General features: G+C 45.5%; 1 protein-coding gene across 1 annotated transcript in view; it reads right to left on the bottom strand.

Annotated features, from left to right (window-relative positions):
* Mb21d2 (Mab-21 domain containing 2) overlaps nucleotides 1–9,886 on the bottom strand; it is a 98,570-nt gene extending 88,684 nt beyond the window's left edge. The window contains exon 1 of the mRNA XM_051191259.1: nucleotides 9,137–9,886. Coding sequence (XP_051047216.1) covers nucleotides 9,137–9,347 — 211 coding nt within the window. The 5' untranslated portion in view covers nucleotides 9,348–9,886. The remainder of the gene's footprint in view (nucleotides 1–9,136) is intronic.
* Between the last annotated feature and the right edge of the window lie 8,073 nt (nucleotides 9,887–17,959).

The raw sequence follows: 17,959 nt of genomic DNA on the forward strand, positions 1-17,959 counted from the left end.
GAGGTAGCCTTGCTGGTTTTATTCACTACTCCATGATCTTACACAGTCATCGAGTGATGGTAGCTTTACCAGCACACGGCTGGCACACCATTCGTGAATGAGTGAATGAATGCCTAGCACCATTCACCATGTGTGTATGTGGCAGACATTCAAACCCCAGTTAGAAGAAACAAAAACATAAATACAATCTAGACCAACTCCCACTCTGGGCTTCGTTTAATTCACAAATAGTAATCAAGTACTGAGGAAAATATATTTAAAAAAAAAAAATAAACACATAGCTAGGAGGTGGTGGCAAACGCCTTTAATTCCCAGCATTGGGAGGCAGAGGCAGATAGATCCCTTTGAGTTCAAGGCCAGCCTGGTCTACAGAGGGAGTTCTAGGACAGTCAGGGCTACATAGTAAAACCCTCTCTCAAAAAAAAACAAACAACAAAAAACCAAACTGAGCAACAGTTCCTTACAGTGGTTTACTTACAGCAGTTCCGTCTCTGGCTCTCTACGTTGTGCAGAGGGAATGCACGAAAAGGCAGCAGAGAATATAGCTCTTCCCTGGGGAAAGGGTCTCATGGAATGGCATAATTATGAACTGTCCGTAAGTGATCACTCAGCTGACAAGTACTAAGCCCCAAACTCATTGCAAGCAATGCCACCTACCTTAGGAACAAGCTGGATGGGACCAAGCAATCAGGAACTATGGCCACAGTGTTAAAACTGTCTGCAACACTTCCTCAGCTCAAGGGGGAAACAAAAAACCCCTCAGGTGAATGAGACACCTGTAGCCCTGGCCTTGTCTGAGAATACAGATCTGTTGCAGGAAGCCAATGAAAGATACCTGAGGGTAAAAGCCCTGTAAATTCTTTTCAGTATCCTGCAACAAGAGATACTTGTAGCTGAGTTGAGTCTTGCTCCACAACCAAATCTGCAACCTTAAATAAAGTGCCATGACCTCCTGGTCCCAGTGCCCCTTGCATAACTTGGAGTTAAGGCTGCCTATACAATCTCTCACAAAGGCCTAGCCCAGCCCCATTATACATACAAGAATGTGGACTGCAGTCTATAAAACACTTTGTTTACTGTGCAAAGATAAATTATTATTGGCTGTAAATACTCCATTTATAACTAAGAATTGCTGTAATTGGAGTCCCAGAGGAAGCATCTAACCATTTGAAGGATGAATGATAAGCCTACTCAACACCTGATTGGGAACAATGGCTAGTGCAAAGTCCCAGCATGCACAGGGGCTGGTTCAGGAGATGCCCAGAGCACAAAATTCCAGGGCCACAACAAAGAACCCGTGCCCAGGAGTTTACAAGGCACTGTTTGCTGCTCTAGCAAGCAACAACCCCCCACCCCCACCCAATCACACTGAGTATTTCTTACGCCTTGGGTATGTCTTAAGGAAGGTAGGAAAGTCTTATGTAGAAAAAGTCAATTATATTCCTCTACCAACAAAGAATGTAAGACCAAGATTCCACAGCCCCAGAAAAGATTATCAAGTGTGGCTTAACAGAGAGAAAATCATGAGACAATTTCGGAAGAGTTTTTTTATGTAGGAGTATTTGGCCTACCGATAGACATGTGCACCTGAGGATGCCAGAAGAGGGCGCCAGATCCCTGGAACTAGAAACTAAAAGCAGTTGTGGGCTGCCATGTGGGTGCTGGAAATCAAACCCAGGCCTTTTTCAAAAGCAGCCAGTGCTCTTACCTACCGAATCATCTGTCCTGTCTAAAGAGCTCATAAAAAGAGCTTAAAATAAGCCAGGCAATGGTGGCACATGCCTTTAATCCCAGCACTCAGGAGGCAGAGGCAGGAGTATCTCTGTGAGTTCGAGGCCAGCCTGGTCTACAAAGTTTCAGGATAGCCAGGGTCACACAGAAAAACCCTGTCTTGGAAAAACAAAAACAACAAGAGCTTAAAATAATAGTTAACGCAAGTCATCTTACATGTATTTAGTAGGTGCCTACTGTGTATACACTTTTTACTGAGTGCTAGAAACAAACACAGGGAAAGAATGTACTATGGGGGGCAAGGTACTAGGAGAACACAGGGAAGGGAAAAAAGGGCAACATTCTTCCTCCTTAGAGTTACAGGGAAGTCACATGAGTAAAGTGGCCTTTGAGCAGGGAGAGTATGTTCAACGGGACCCTTAACTACTTCTGTGGCAGAGATCTTTTTTGTTTGTTTGTTTTACAGCCCAGTCTATTCTACAAACTCCTGCCAGGAACATTATTGTTTGTTTAGTAGGGTTTTGAGACAGGGTCTTACTTTTAGGCCATGCTAGTTTGAACTCACTGTAATGTGACTCAGGCTTGCCTCAACTCAAGGTTCTCCTAGTTCCCAGGTTCTGGGATCACCCCTTCATGCCCGGCAAGGACAGGATATTTAAGAGAACAATGTTACCCAGATTTTCAAAGAAAGACAACATTAATATACAGGTTTTATTAGTAAATCCGAGATATATATGATTGTTAACCCAACAAATAAGAGCTAGCATATCTGGTGTCTGCCTTTATTGGGAAAGAACAGTCACATCTTTCTTATTTTTATTGCAAGTATTTATTCTGTATATGTGCACACATGCATGTGGCCAGAATTTGTGTGGAAGTCAGAGGACAACTTTAGAGAGCAGGTTCTTGCCTTCAACTATGTGATTGTCAAGGATCAAACTAGAGTTGTCAGGCTCATGGGCACATGCCTGTAGCCACTAAGTCATCTTAGTGGGCCAATTTCTTTTAGAATACATGTGACAATGTACAATGATATGAAATACCAGGGCTGAAAAGATGGCTCAGTGGTGAAGCATTGCCTGCTCTTCCAAAAGACCTGGGTTCAATTCCCAGCATCCACGACACAGCTCATAACTGTCTATAACTCCAGTTCCTAGGGATTTGATACCCTCACACAGACATACATACAGGCAAAATACCAATGCACATACAAAATAAATTTAAAATGTGATTCCTATTAGCAACAAAAACCTAGACATCACTAATAGTACTATAGTTTGTCACCTATTATTTATAATAGGAGGCTATGCTTTGTCTCAGAGGTTAATAAAAATAAAGATATCCTTTCTTCTCATTAAAGTTCACATAGTCCCCATTAACTGTTTCCATGGAGTCAGGTTAGAAAGCCAATAAATAGAGCAACCCAAGAAAAGGAAGAAAGGAAGAATCATAAGTCTTGTATGGAATGTGCAAAATGAGGCAGGAGATGCACCAAAGTCACACAAGCCAGAGGTCTGTCACCCTCAATTAGTACATCACACAGAATGAACTCTAATCTGAAAAATGTCATCTTAGGGGGAAAAAAGGAATGAGTGAAAGACAGGACAAGTGGTCATCATCCCCCAAGCTCGTCAGAGCCCCTCTTTCAGTGCACAGTAGATGACCCCATGCTGGTGAAATGTAGAAACAGCATAAATCCCATTCAGGTCTCTGTCATACAAAACCGAATGCATGTAAGTATCTACAGGTGTAAGCAGGGTACAAATATAAACACAGATGTCTAGTAAAATGTGCAAGGCATGCAGAATGGTTTGACTTCTTTGTGTTTCTAGTCATGGAAAATGGGCAGAAAAGCCCAACAGAGGCTGGGAGACACATGGTCACACAGACACCACTGACTACAAAACAGAACTCCACAACGCCCTTCTTTTGGGTTGCACAAAAGAGTTTGGATTCAGATGCCCATGCAGTCAAACATAGGAAGTAGGTACAGTCATTAACCACAACTGGCATGCTCTTCATAGTCAGAAACTGAGACACCCATTCCATAAATCACTTGGCAAAATTCACAAGGCAGCAATTTAGAAATCATGTGGTAGAATCTGGGTCTCCTAGCCCAGGTGAGTGGGGAATGCACTTCTTGCTGAAGGCTCCATCGATGCTGGCCTGACCTAGGTTATATTTCAGCCATGCTATCTACTTGCTGGTAGTAAATTTGGGCAAATTTCTGAGGTTTTCCATGGACCTAGTCTCCAAAGAAAACAGGGATGGCACTCACTGCACTTGGGGATGGCTCTAGTAGACAGAGAATGCACATCCTCAGGCTGTGAGGCTGACAGACAGACAGAAGTGCTGAAGGTCCAGTTTGGAGATCTCTGGGGATTGTGAATCAATAGCTCTGAAATGCGACCATAAAGTCTGAATTTTCCTAACGCTCCCCGGGAGAATTAAAAGGGCTTAACATTCAATGGCAAGTTTTCAGTCTGATGAGAGGGATTCTAACAGGCTGTGAGAACACTGAAGAGGCTCAGCCTAATCAGGATCAGTGTCCAATGATGGCACCAGCGCCACAAGAACCCAGACACACCACAGCTCCAACACTCTTCCATGGAGGATGAAGGACACAACTGCTGAGAACCAGCTGAGATTAGCACCAAAACAAGCGTGCAGAGGGACCCCACTGCCCTAAAGGTACATGCTGTCAGAGACAGAGCAAACTACAAATCATCTTGGAATCTATAAGGGAAAAGCACAGTATCGAGTGCAACTCTAAGCTACCAAGCTGGGGGGGGGGGGAGGCGATTCAGCCACATGTGCAATACATGTGGCTGGGTCACTTGGCATTCATATATCAGAAAGTCACTGCTCCCAAATGGCCTATAAATGGTATAAAGATTGCCCGGGAATATAGTAGACCCATGAGCACTCACTCAGTACTCTGAAGGGGCTAGTACTTTGATGGTGTTTATTGGGCTGATTGGGGGAGGGGGGACAGCCAGCAACCTATTCTTGGAGTGAATGTACAAGCAAGAGCATGGAGTCAAAACAGACCCATGTTGTGAATTTCTCAAGGTTTTTACTTCCTATTGTATTCTCAGATTCCTGCTAAGGTAAGGCAAACAGTACTTGTTAGGTTTAAAAAAAAGAAAAAGAAAAGGTACAAAAGAAACAGATAGCAATCAATGGGCAAAGAGAATCACCCCTGCTCTTACAGACAGAGCAGGCTAGTAAGCAGAATATTCCTCGGGCCCTTCCTGTTGTCTGAACAAAGGGCAAAAAGGGACAAGGGACAAAAGCTTTTGCATTGGAGATACCAGGGTCTAACAGATCTGACAACAGCAGTCGGTTTAAACTCACACTCTATGTGATCCTAGTATAAGAAACTGACCTCTTTGCACCCTCCGATCTCCATCTTTAAGATGGCATCTGTTTTATTTTCAAAACACATGGATGGGTCACATCCTTAAGGTTATGGAATTATAGGAGCTGACAGATTTAGGCAAAGGAACCAACTTCTGAAGCAGGCACACACTCTGCACTTAACAAATGCAAGTGAATGTTGGGATAAACCATGCTACCTTCGGCCACAGCCTGTATCCCTGGGACTACTGCAGAGTATCCTCCACAGTTCTTTCTGAAGTGAAGCTGTGGGAGTCATTCCAGCTGAAGTTCACTGTGTTTTCTCACACAGCACGTTTCTTTGGGTAAATAATAAAACCATGTCTGCGCCTTTTCCATTGAGAGAATTTTACATGCAGATATCATGTATAATGGATTTTAAAAAAACGAAGACCACACAGCCAGAATGAGGCTGGAACCACAGATTTTCCTGACTGTTTCTCTGTGATTTTCCCAATCAAGAATTCAAATAGGTGATCTTGTCGAGGAATAAAACACTTGAACTCAAGTGTCCCAGCAATCACTAGCAATGGCTGCATGTGTTCAAGACTCTCAGCCTCTCAGCTCAAAACAGACCCAAAATCCTGAAATAAGTGATTTCTCAGAAGATAGCCTCCCTCCCTGACCTCACTCTCCCATTTGTAATGGACTCAGGTAAGAGGTATATATCGGTGTACTAATCACTGGTCTTTGTTTTTTGTTTTTGTTTTTTTAAATCTTTAATGTCTTTATTGAGGCCCAATTTGGTTTTTTTTCTTATTTATTTTATATAACCAAGTCTATTTAAATGAAAACAAACATTTATAGACAATATTTGGGAATTTGGGCGTCGTTCTTTCCAAACTACTTCCTGCTGGTAAGGGGCACTGTGGTCTTTGTTTTGTTGTTGTTGTTTGTTTGGTTTTTTTATCCCACTAATTGTCAGCATCTTCACCTGTGAAATGGGAACAAGGACCCTGCTCAAAAAGCCCCCTGGGGCTCCTGCCCTGAGAAGGTTTGATCAGCAAATGAGAGCTATCCTCCTGACAGGGCCATGGCACCAAACCTTTGCCTGTTGGTGACTACATGTGTCCTGCTGCCTTCTCCATCTCCTGAACCCCCTCCCTTGCACATATGTTCCACTGAAACACCACCAGTCCCCATCCAACCTCACCAGGGAATGAAGATAACAAAAGATCCAGCAGAGATAGTATGCAAATATCAAATATTATTAAAACATTAATGAACTCTGGCAATTCCCCTGAATTTTGATAAATGGTATTTATTATGTACTGCCACTCCCGTCACAGAGTCTGGGCTCTCAAATATTAACTGGATAATGACAGCAATCATTCTCCGAATAGAACGAGGTATAGAGAAACAGAAGTCACTCTCGACGATGCCAGCTAACACCCGCCTCCAAAGGAACTGGAATGTCTGCACAAAGAACAGTTCCCAGGGTCTCCCACAACCCCCCAGTGGGTGACTAAGCCGGTACAGATCCTTGCTTTGACAGGACAGTAGGTGTCCTAGAGTGAAGGGTCACCTGCAGAAAATTCCCTTCAAACTAGGTAAAATGGAAAGATGGGAAGCTCCCAGGAGCTCAGTCTAAGCTAACAACCTTGTAACAGAGAGGCTTGCCTGGCCATCATCACCAGCTCCCAACTGCCCACTACAGAGGGAGCATTATGCACATTTCCATTAAAAAGGCTAGGACAAATGCTTTTCCATGTCATCCTGAGAGGTTACCACTTTTTAAAGCTGCTGACAGTTCTCAGGTGCAGCCCAGACAGAGAGGCAGAACACATCCCAAAGAACTAACCCCTCAACAACCCCCTGAAATGAAAGCCTGATGCCACCCAAGTGACACCTCAAGGGGCTGGGGACCATTAAGACACTTCAGCCGCATATTCATGAAAGACACGAGGATATGGCAAGTGAAATAAAGTGCATAAAAAAGAGGGTTTTTTTTTTCCTTAAGCCAAGTTTTAAAAAATTTAAAAAAAAAACAAAGCTGCTTTAGAAAAAGTAAATCCACATGGGGACCCTTGCTTGTCTACAACAGCCAGCACTGCCTCATTAAAGGAGACCAAGGGGCTGGGAGACTGGGAATGAATGCAGATCCACACACACAGGCAAGCTCATTCCGCCATCTGCCTGGTAGTATCCAGAGGGGCACAGGGCTTAAATGACACTCCTGGATTCTCTCTCCTGCAGGTAGAAAAGCAGAGTCCCAGGGGGGAGAAAGCATCCCTGCCAAGGTCAAGGGATTGAAAGGAAAGAGAAGCCAATCTTGTTTACCTGTCAGCACAATGCCACTGGTGACATTGAACAGGTGCATAAATTAAGCACCCTGGAATAACTTACCCTTTGTCTATGGCTTTAGACCTTACCAATTCACTGTGTCAGAGGAAGGAACCGGGCATAAGTTCCTACTGAACCAGGCATTTATTCTTACCCTCCCCCATCACCTCCCTCTTCCTGAGCCATGACTATCCTCTTTACAGTGAAGATGGGGGGGGGGCTATAATGACAAGCGGTGGTTAGTTATGCCAAAGAGAAAGACCATGATTAAGCTACTTAAATAAGTGCCCTGAGCTTTCTGTGTGTCCTATCCCACACCCAACCCCCGTCTTCCTGACAATCACTGGTTTGGTTTTGAGATGCCAGGGCTTTCTGAAAGCTGACTCTCACCACACTGTGAATTAAAATAATAATTAACTGAAATAGTTGAACAGTTAAACATCTCAATAAAGATCTTTTCTTCCACATTCACCACCTAAAATAACTTGTGGGGTGAGCAGCAAAAGGAAAACAGTTCCGTGTTAACGTGACCCATCCAACTTGCCTAATTCTTCACAGTGCCGATGGGTCCCATTCATTCTGTCTCTTCGACTTGGGCTAAGAGGAAGAGATTCTGGAGGGAATAGGTACCTTGCGGAGGGGGGGGGCAGCAACAGTGAGCGGGCTGCAATCTCATTAGATCACAAGAGAATGCAAAGACTTCGTCCTGGGGCCAAAGGGCCTTTGCCAATCACATTTAGCACTATCTGAAAAACTGACTGTGGAAACGTTTGTAGAGCAGGCTCCTCCAGTCCAGTCCTGCTGAATGTAAACCACGGGGCCACCACTGCTGCATGACAGCGCTACACTCGAGGCTCCCGGCAGCGGATGCTCATTCTACAACTCAGAAGCAATAATCCCACCGCAGGACGCCTGGGATGGGGCTGGATCGCCCGGAACCCATTATTTTTCTTTACCTTTCAGGGCCGATAGGTGAGGGACTGGGGGATGTGGTGTGGGGAAATTTTCTAACTCAGGGCGGCTCGGAGTGCACCTCCTGGCCAGCACTAAGACAATACACAAAGACCAGGGGGACAGCGCTCCTCCGCGGCCAGAGCTCCACTGAGCCTGGTCATTTTCGAGTAAGGAATTAGGAATTCCGAGCTCAGCAACAATCCGGAGAAGCACCGGAAATGCTCTGACCCCTTCAAAGGGAAGTCGATTTGCAAATCAAACTTGCGGCAACTCCGGGCGCCCGGACTACTTCCGCGGGTTACTCTGGAACACCCAACAAGTTTGGCCACCCGGGGCTCGGCGTGATAGCGCCGCGCCGCAACCACGACAGAAGCAACTTGTCGCTCAGGCTCGGGTCGGCCTCCGCACGCTGCTAGGGCCGCCCGGGCTGGCAGGGGACCCGGTGTCACCTGGCCCGCGCAGTTTCGGGGGTTTCCCCAGCCGGGAGGCATCTCCCGCCGCCGCCTCACCTGTCCGCCAGCCCCGCGGTCGAGGAACCAACAAAAGAGCGGGTGATCGGGAAGGAGAGAGGCACCCTGCGCCGAGCTCAGGCAGGAGCGGTGGGGGAGGCTGGACTGGCGGTGCAAAGGAAAGGGGACCTCGCGGAGCCAGGGGTGACACCCTCGGCAAGCGCCGGAGCGGGGACCAGGGCTCCCACCCGCTCCATCACACTCGCGCGCACACTCACAGTCACACATCCCCCCCCCCCCGCGCGCCCTCCTTGCCTTACCCAGCATGGAAAAGATGAAATCCTTGGCAGTGTGGATCTCCAGCGCTCGCTGGTCGTCGTATTCCCGCTGGTCGTGCCTGGTGAATTCCTGGATGAGTTTGTTCAGTTCCTCCACCCGAGCTCCAGACCTGAAATCCAGCTCCGGGAAGGCAGGCTTGTTGTTGCAGCCCAGGGAGGCTGCCTTGCTGGCGGTGGGAGCCGCCATCTTCATGCAAAACGCGCGGAGCAGCGGCTCGGCGGCGGCCGCGGCACCCACCCCCGCCCCCCACCCCGCCCCGGCCTCCCGGCGCGGCTGGGCAGCCCGGCCCGTGGGCGGGAGGGCTGGCTTCTGGGCGGGCCCCGCGTCGCGCTGCGCTCCCGGCGGCCGCGCTCCTTCGCGGGAGGAGCCCGGACTGCAGCGAGGTGCGCGCGTGTGGCCCCGGCACCCGGTCCTCCGGCCCCCGCCCGCTGCGCCGCTGCGGGTCCCTACCCTCCCCGAGCCGTGCTGGTTAGAGGCGGCGGCGGCGTTGTCCAAAGAGCAGAGCCGAACCGAGCCTCCCCCGGGGCAAGGAAAGTGAAGTGGAAACAATGTGAAATTCACCAGCGCCGAAATCAACAAGCTGCCGGCTCCGGTGTTACGGAGCCAGCACCAGCATTCCCATTTAAAGGGACAGCGCACCCGGTGGGAAGAGAAATAAATAAATGGCAGAGAGGTTCGCGCGCCGGGATCACTTGCCAGGCTGTACTCCGGCTGACGCGCGTGGTGTGGACGCTTTCTTTCTCCACCTCCACCACCACCCACCCCCTTTAGGGGCAGGGCTTGCCCAGCGCATCCAAGGAGAAAGGAGTCTTTCCTACTCTGATCTTAGGGCGGTGTCCCGGGCGAGAAGGTTTCTGTGGGCGCGTTTCTAATCTCCATCCCACGAACTTTAATGCCCTTAGATGGCGGAGAAATATGAAATGTATCTTCTGTCCTTTTTTGACTAGATTACCAAGAATCATAAAACTAGCGAATCAGAAAAGGGTGCCCATCCCGTCGTGTGTAGACACTCCCAATTAACCACGCAAGTATCTTTACCTTTGCCCTAGGTAATTAGTTTTCCTGGATAACAACTCATTCAACTTAACATACAATGACATAATGAGGGCCAACCTGCTGTAGCATATAGGTAGGGATCCAAATGCGAGTGTAGGGGAGGAAAAAATAATAAATTGCCCCAGGGTACAATGAAGATTGGCAAGGGAGAAATTCTCCCATTCGGCTAATAGAATTTGAGCACTTTGTTAGCCAAACTGGAATGGACAGGGACAAGTCAGAGGACTTGAAAACTTACCCCGCCTTCCCCCCCCCCCGCCTCTTCCCTCCCCCCACCACCGAACTGGAGCTGTCACTACAAGGCAGGTGTAGTTCAGTCTTGTCCTCTAAACACCATGGCAGATGTGGCTTCAGTGTTTATGTGATTCACAAACTAAGACAGCCTGTTGACTCCTGGGAACAAAGGTGAACTGTCCTCTTTCTCCATCCTGGCCTATGATCCTGTCAGGGTACTTTTAATTTTCCTCCCTGTCTTCTCATCACTGAAAATTCCATTATTTTGTAAGACCTGGAAAGGAGATCCAGGCCCTGCCATACTTCCCCATGTGAAATAGGATAATAATAATTAAGTCGTTGTAGGCTGCTTTACCGGGATAAGACTGGATGACCAGCACTTAGTATAAGGAATGGCATGATCAGTAGTGATTAGCTGCATTAGCTTCTGCTGTTGAAACTTTCAGTGAGTGCCTGTGTGTGTGTGTGTGTGTGTGTGTGTGTGTGTGTGTGTGTGTGTGTGTTTCCCTGAATGCATGGGCACTGCATTCTTGCCTGGTGTCCATAGAGGTCACAAGAGGGCATCAGATACCCTGGAACTGAATAGATAGATCCAATAGCTGTCGCTGGGAGCTGAACCCTGGTCCTCTACAAGAACAAGTGCTCTTAATCACTGAGCCATCTCTCCAGTCCCTTCCAATGTATCTTTACAAAACATAGATCTGGCCACTGACACCTCCCCTGAAACTTCCCTCCTACTTTGCTTTCTCAACTCTATGCCAAACCAAAGCCAACCCCATCCTTCCTGGTTCTGACAGATGTGTGCATGAGACACCAATGAATGGGCTTGCTTTATCATTGTTAATGCAAGTCTTCTCACATTGTGAGTTACTGGCATGCACCACAGTCTGTGCTTGATCCGCAGCATCACACACACAAAAACAGGACAGAGACAGAGCCTATATAAAATAATCAATGCATTTTGTTCTCTCTTAATTTCCAAAACCAGGGGTGACTCACTGCTCCTCCCTTGATTCTGCCTTTTGTTGTGATAATTGCATCCTAGAGAGAGACATCAGGTTTCTAGCAGAAAATACTCTTCTTGGGAGTTAACTCTGGATGTGGTTTTGAATGACAGGGTCAATGAATAAGATCTTCATTGTCTAAACTTCTTTCTTTTCAGCCAGATAAGAATTCTATGAATCATTGACCTTCAATGAATGTATTTATATTGACAATGTTACTGAATGATAAATATCTTACAGACCTGTGATAAGATGGTATGTCTACCTCTCTGTATTACAGAGAGGGAGGGAAGGAGAGAGAGACAGAGAGACAGAGAGACAGAGAGAGAGAGAGAGAGAGAGAGAGAGAGAGAGAAAGAGAGAGAGAGAGAGAGAAATGTTTTCTCCTCTGTGTCCTAGCAGACTGCAGATCTCCATCCCTTTTGCATGCAACTGTATTTGGTAGTTTCTGCCCAATCTTAGGTCCTATTTTTTCCCCTTGATTTTCTTTTAAGATAAAGTCTCACTATGCTGCTCTGGCTGACCATGAACTCACTATGTAATGAGGTTGACATAGACTTTCCTACGTAGACTAAGCTAACTTGGAAATCAGAAATCTCCTGCCTCAGCCTCCTGAACACTAAGATACACTAAGATTACAGGCATGCCTCTAACCATGTTGTGGTTTTAATCAATGCATGTGAATGAACAGACATCATCCCTCAAGGTCCCAGAGGTCCTTGTTCAGGTGAGAGCAACCACACAGGACAATGTCAGCTACCTATGACTTTCCACCATCACTCCAGAGTTGTTATAAATGTGCCTGGTAGCATTAATCCCAGCACTCAGGAGGCAGAGTGGAGGCAGAGTGACAGACAAATCTCGGCAAGTTTGAGGCCAGCCTGGTCTACAAAGCAAATTCCAGGACAGCCAGAACTGTCACAGAGAAACCCTGTCTTGAAACAAGCAAACAGCAAGCGAAGAGTTGCTATAAATGGAGAGACTGCTCTTTGAGTCCAGTTAAATGCTGCTTTCTTTCCCTTTTCACCTCCTATGCATGCTATAGGACATCAGAGAAAAAACAGGGCTGGAAAAGGCAAAGAGAAAGAACGCCTCCTACCAGATCATTACTATTTGAGCTTTGCAATAAATATGTAGAAATGACTGGAGAATCTATCAACTAAGTAAACACTCAAGTATGTAGCACAAATAATAAAAACACACAGACATATATTGGTGTTCAAGCTGAAGATTAGAAAAACAAAGCAGCCAAGCCACGAGGGTTCTCACCTCTACCAAGGCTCAGACCAAAGCAGGGGTGAGGGTGGGGGGCAATCCTGTCCTCAGAGTGACTTCGGATTGCAATGCTCTACACCATACCTCAGACCGCCCTGAGACTGCTCTGAGCTGCTGCCTTATATTCCTCTCTAGTGCTGGGATTAAAGACATGTCATCCCAAGTAGTGGGATCAAAGGTGTGAACTTTGTTTCTCCTTTAGACTGATTCACTCTCATGTAACCCAGGGTGGCCTTGAACTCACAGAGTTCTACCTGCCTCTGTCTCCCAGTGCTGGGATTAAAGGTGAATGCCCCACTGCATGTCCTCTATGGCTAAAGAGTGGTTTAGGTGTGTGGCTAACTAGTGGTTTAGTGTGTATATGGCTAAGTAGTGGTTTACCTCTTAACTAGGTGTGTGGCTAATTAGTGCTTAGCTCTGTACTCTGATCTTCAGGCAAGCTTTATTTGTTATATTATAAACAAAATACCACTACATAAGCAGGATTCTTCACTCGTGTCTCTAGCTGCAAAGCAACCAGAAACCATGTTTCCCACTGGGGAAAGGACCTTGAGAAAGATCTCTATGTTTGCGTCTCTAGAGCTGTTTGTCATTTAACACAACTTGGAAGGTTCATGGCAAACCCTCAGCCATGAATAGCTAGACTGTGTGGAGCATGTATTAAAAATAGCAAGCTCCACATTCATACAGTGAAGAAACAGACTACAATTTTAGCCAAAGTTTGCCTGACCTGACAGGGATTTAAATAGCAGCCTGGGATACAATTCGTGGCCTTCTTAGCCAGGTAGATGTTCAATAAAAATCTAACAAATGGGAATCACCCAGGTTTCTTATGATTTCCAAATGTATACAGGATAACAAAAGGCAAATGTCACAAATATTGATGGCAGAAGGGACTTGGGAGGTAAACCCCATCTACCATCTTTATATTGCAGATAGGAAAATCAGAACGTGGAAGAGGAAAAGAGCCTGGCATGATGAGTAGCAATAGCACTGTTCCTTTTTTTATATACTAACTTCAAATTTAGTAAATAATCATTGCATTTCCATATTTCTAGAGGGCATAGATGTCTCCATAAAATTGCATAATCATGATTAAGGTAGATGAGGAAGAAAGGAAGGAAGGAAGGAACAAAGGAAGAGAATAGTCCTTGGGCAAAACGCACTTATTTCACTTGAGACTTAAATATTAATAAACCAGGAATTACTGACATTTGGAATCATCTGTCTATGTTTTCATATAATAGATGCGTAATTAGGACTAGAGCTAAATCAACCTGCGGTGGTTTGCATGAGAAATGTCCCCCATAGGCTCAGGTATTTTAATAGTTGGTTCCCAAGAGATGATGGTATAGCTTTGCTGACAGAAATGCATTGTTAGGGACAAGCTTCAAGTTAACTTCAACTTCAAGTTAACTCTCTCTCTCTCTCTCTCTCTCTCTCTCTCTCTCTCTCTCTGCTTCATGTTTTCAGTTAAAGGCTTCCTGCCCTTGGACCATGTCTGTTGGTTGCTACCTTTCTGTCTCTGCCATTATGGATTTTAACTCTCTGGAAGCGTAAGTGAAATCTTTCTTCTATAAATTGCCTTGATCATGTATTTTGTGAAAGCAACAGAAAAGTAACTGATACATAATCCCCTCCTCTCCTTCTCATATGTGATGAGGAATTGAACTCGGTGCCTTACACAAAGGTAGCCATATGCTTAGTCTTATTTGGATGCTTTATGTTGAGTCTGAAAGTTTCAGTGAGTTACCCTGCTTGTGATCCTCCTCCTGCCTCAATCCCTACGTAGTTGGGATTACAAGATTGTGGCAACCATAGCTAAATCTCTTAAATTTACAAAATCTTTCAGTGACTATTATGAAGACAGAAAATGCTGCTGAGTGATGTGGAAAAGGAGGAATCCTTATTCATTTAAGTTGGTGGAGCCACTATGGAAGTTCAGTGTGGAGGTTTCTTAAAAGACTAAAAATAGAACTGCCATATGATACAGCTATAGCACTCCTGGATATAAATGAAAATAATGCTAATACAGAGATACCTCTGAATCCATGATTATTGCTACCACAGCCACAATAATCGGGAAATAGACTCAGCTGAGATGTCTGCCCATATCCTAATGAGTGGATAATAGACATGTGGTACATACACACAGTAGGATTACATTTAGCCATAAAAAAAAATGAAGGGACTGGTAAAATGACCCAGGAAACAAGAATATACTGTGTGTGGGGCTGAAAAGATGGCTCAGTGGTTAAGAGCATTGGCATTTCTTCAAGAGGACCCAGGTTCAATTCCCAGAATCCACACAGCAGCTCACAACTGTCTGTAACTCTAGTTCTAGGGCATCTGATATCCCCACACAGGCATACATGCAGGCAAAACACCAATGCATATAAAATAAAAATAAATGATATATATTTTTATAAAGTACATACTGCTCTTGCTGAGGACCTGATTCCAGTCTCAACGCCCACACCAGGTGACTCATCAACTGTAGCCAGAGCTCATCTGTGTCCTGCCTAGTATCAAAGCTACAAAGCTACTTATAAAATAATCACTCCGGGACTATATATTAATTATAAATGTTTGGCCAATGACTCAGGCTTATTGTTAGCTAGGTCTTACATACAAATTAACCCATTTCTATTAATCTGTGTATTGCCACGTGGCTGTGGCATTGTCTCATTCTACATGTATTATTTTCCTCAGCGGCGGGCTGGCATCTCCCTCCACTCCTTTTCCCTGTATCTCTGCTTCGATTTCCCACCTTGCTACATTCTGCCCTGCCACAAGCCAAAACAACTTTATTCATCAACCAATAAAAACAACACATTTGCAGCCTGCAGGACATCTCACATCACACAACCTCCTGAAAATCCAGTTCCTGGTAATGCAGTGTCCTCTTCTGGCCTCCAAAGGCAGTGCCCTCACATCACACACACACACACACCTCTTAGAAATAAATTAAATTTAAAACCTCTATTTAAAGGAAGAAAATAAAATAAAAAATTCAGAAAATGGATGGAACTGGAAAGTACTGAGTTACTGAGTGGGTAATGTAGGCTGGGGAAATGTATGTTCTCTCTCGTATGTAGAGTCTAGCTTCTAATTTTTATGTTTGCTTGCATGGGGGTGACTGTGTATAAAAGCCAGGAAACTAGAAAGGAACCCGTGAGAGGGAAGAACGTGCCTGTAGGGGCGGGGGTGGAGAAAGGATGAAGTAGTGTGTGATATGGAGGTGAAAGGGGGACCCTGAGGGTGGAATTGCTTAAAGGGGCAACAGGGACAAGAAAGGGAGTGAGTGAAATGAAGGGTGGGGGAACTGAACAAGAATGCCACAAAGAAACCTGCTACACAGTAAGCTAATTTAAAACAAAACCAAAGAACCTTCCGCAAAACACTCAAGTCTCTGCTTGGCACAAACTGGGCAGGCTTGTCTCTGTGAAAACAGGCCATTGCTATGCCAGTGAAACTTCTGCCCAAAAGATATGGCTACAGATCTTCTGTCTAATACTCGATTTTACCAAAGGGGACCAGTGGGCTCCATCTCTTTGGGTATGGGTGTATGTATGATTCTGAGGACCTGGCCCAATCTCCGCTAGTTCTCTGACAAACCACCATGAGAAAAACTACAACTGTGAAGTCTCTTATGGTTGTATCGATCTGGGCTTAGAGAAAGGAATGGGAGAAGCTGTAACTGTGGGAAAAGAAACAAAAACTAGAAATGTTTGTGACAAAACCAGATAACATTTATTAGCATTCCTTACATAGTGGAGGGCATTACAGTTCAACAAAGCCTTGTGGGGGAAACTCGTTCAGTTTCTCTTTGCCTCCTGCCAAAGCGGGTCACTCTGGGCTTCTGTAACTATTCCCATTTCTGAGACACAAAGACACAGCTTGGAAAGATGGCGCAAGAAATGCCATCCTTCCATTTCCTGATGGCCCTCCAACTCCACTCCCCCAGTGCTCAGGCTTGGAGACATCTCTCAACTCTCATTACCTTCAAGCTTTCTACCACAGTCTTGTTGCTCGGGCTTGATTGAAGCTGCCTGGTGCCTTTTGTGTCTTCTTCATAAGATAAATAAATAAGTAAAGTCTGCTTTATGTGCATGGTGACTGTGTATGTATGATACCAGATATATCCCCAGTCTGTACTACTGAATCTGAAGTGCAAGACGGGGTTCAGTAAATGCTGAGATTTTAAGAAAGTAGATAAAGGAGCAAGTGTCCTGCTTGGGCCCCTAATACATGCTCTTTCTTTCAAATTTCACTGGATCTGTCGGTGGCAACTACTGAGCATAGAGAAAGCACCAGTGATCTCTTACAGATTCGAGCTTGCAAACACTTTACCCAGCAGCTGACACATACCACCTGGGTCAACACTTGTCTTAACTTTATATCACTGCAAAAGTCGCTCTTTGCCCAACACTCCCCCACCCCCACCACCAGTTTAAAATCTAATCATAGACCATTTGTCCAATGAATTTATGACACAAAAACTTGCAAAAAAATGTGTCTTAAATTTCATTTCTTCCTTCTCCCAGTGACACCTGTTTGACATTGTTTCTACCCTTCAGGTGAGACAGGCAGAGTGATTGATTGCCAGCAATTATAAATAACTTTGGGTGCATTTTCTGCACACAAATGCTGCGCTGCTTGTTTTCATGTCACTGTCACCGAATACACGATAGAACAACTTGACTTACAGGAGGAAAAGTGTATTTGGGCTCCTGGTTTAACGGTGTCTCTATCTGTGGCAGTGGCGGGGTGGAGTGGCATGTCATCACATGGAGGCAGGCTGGAAGTGGGAACCAGTCCTTCTGGCCTGGTATCTACCCTACTTTCAGTCCTACCCTTCTCTTAAAGATTCCACAGTTTAACATCATGTCCCTACCTTCTCCACTTCCCAAATAACACAAGTTAGAGAATGACAATTGAACCAATGGGTTCACGGGAATTACTCACAGAGACCATGAATGAGGAGTTGCCTACAAAGCCATGGGTGTCTTGAAGGCAGCTACAGCACCAGAGAGCCCACCTTGATATGTGTGACAATGCATGAAAGCTAAATCCATGGAGCTTTCTGGTCAACCTGCAGGTATTCTTTCCTCAGCTTGTGTTTCCTATATGGGACTAGGGGCCATGTAAGAATAAAACCATAACAAATGCCCCTAATCCATTAGCTTCTGTGTGAAAACCAGGGAGCCTTTGTGACCAACTGATCCCCAGTGC

This window comes from Phodopus roborovskii, unplaced genomic scaffold (assembly GCF_943737965.1).
Source record: "Phodopus roborovskii unplaced genomic scaffold, PHOROB, whole genome shotgun sequence".
Taxonomy (NCBI): domain Eukaryota; kingdom Metazoa; phylum Chordata; class Mammalia; order Rodentia; family Cricetidae; genus Phodopus; species Phodopus roborovskii.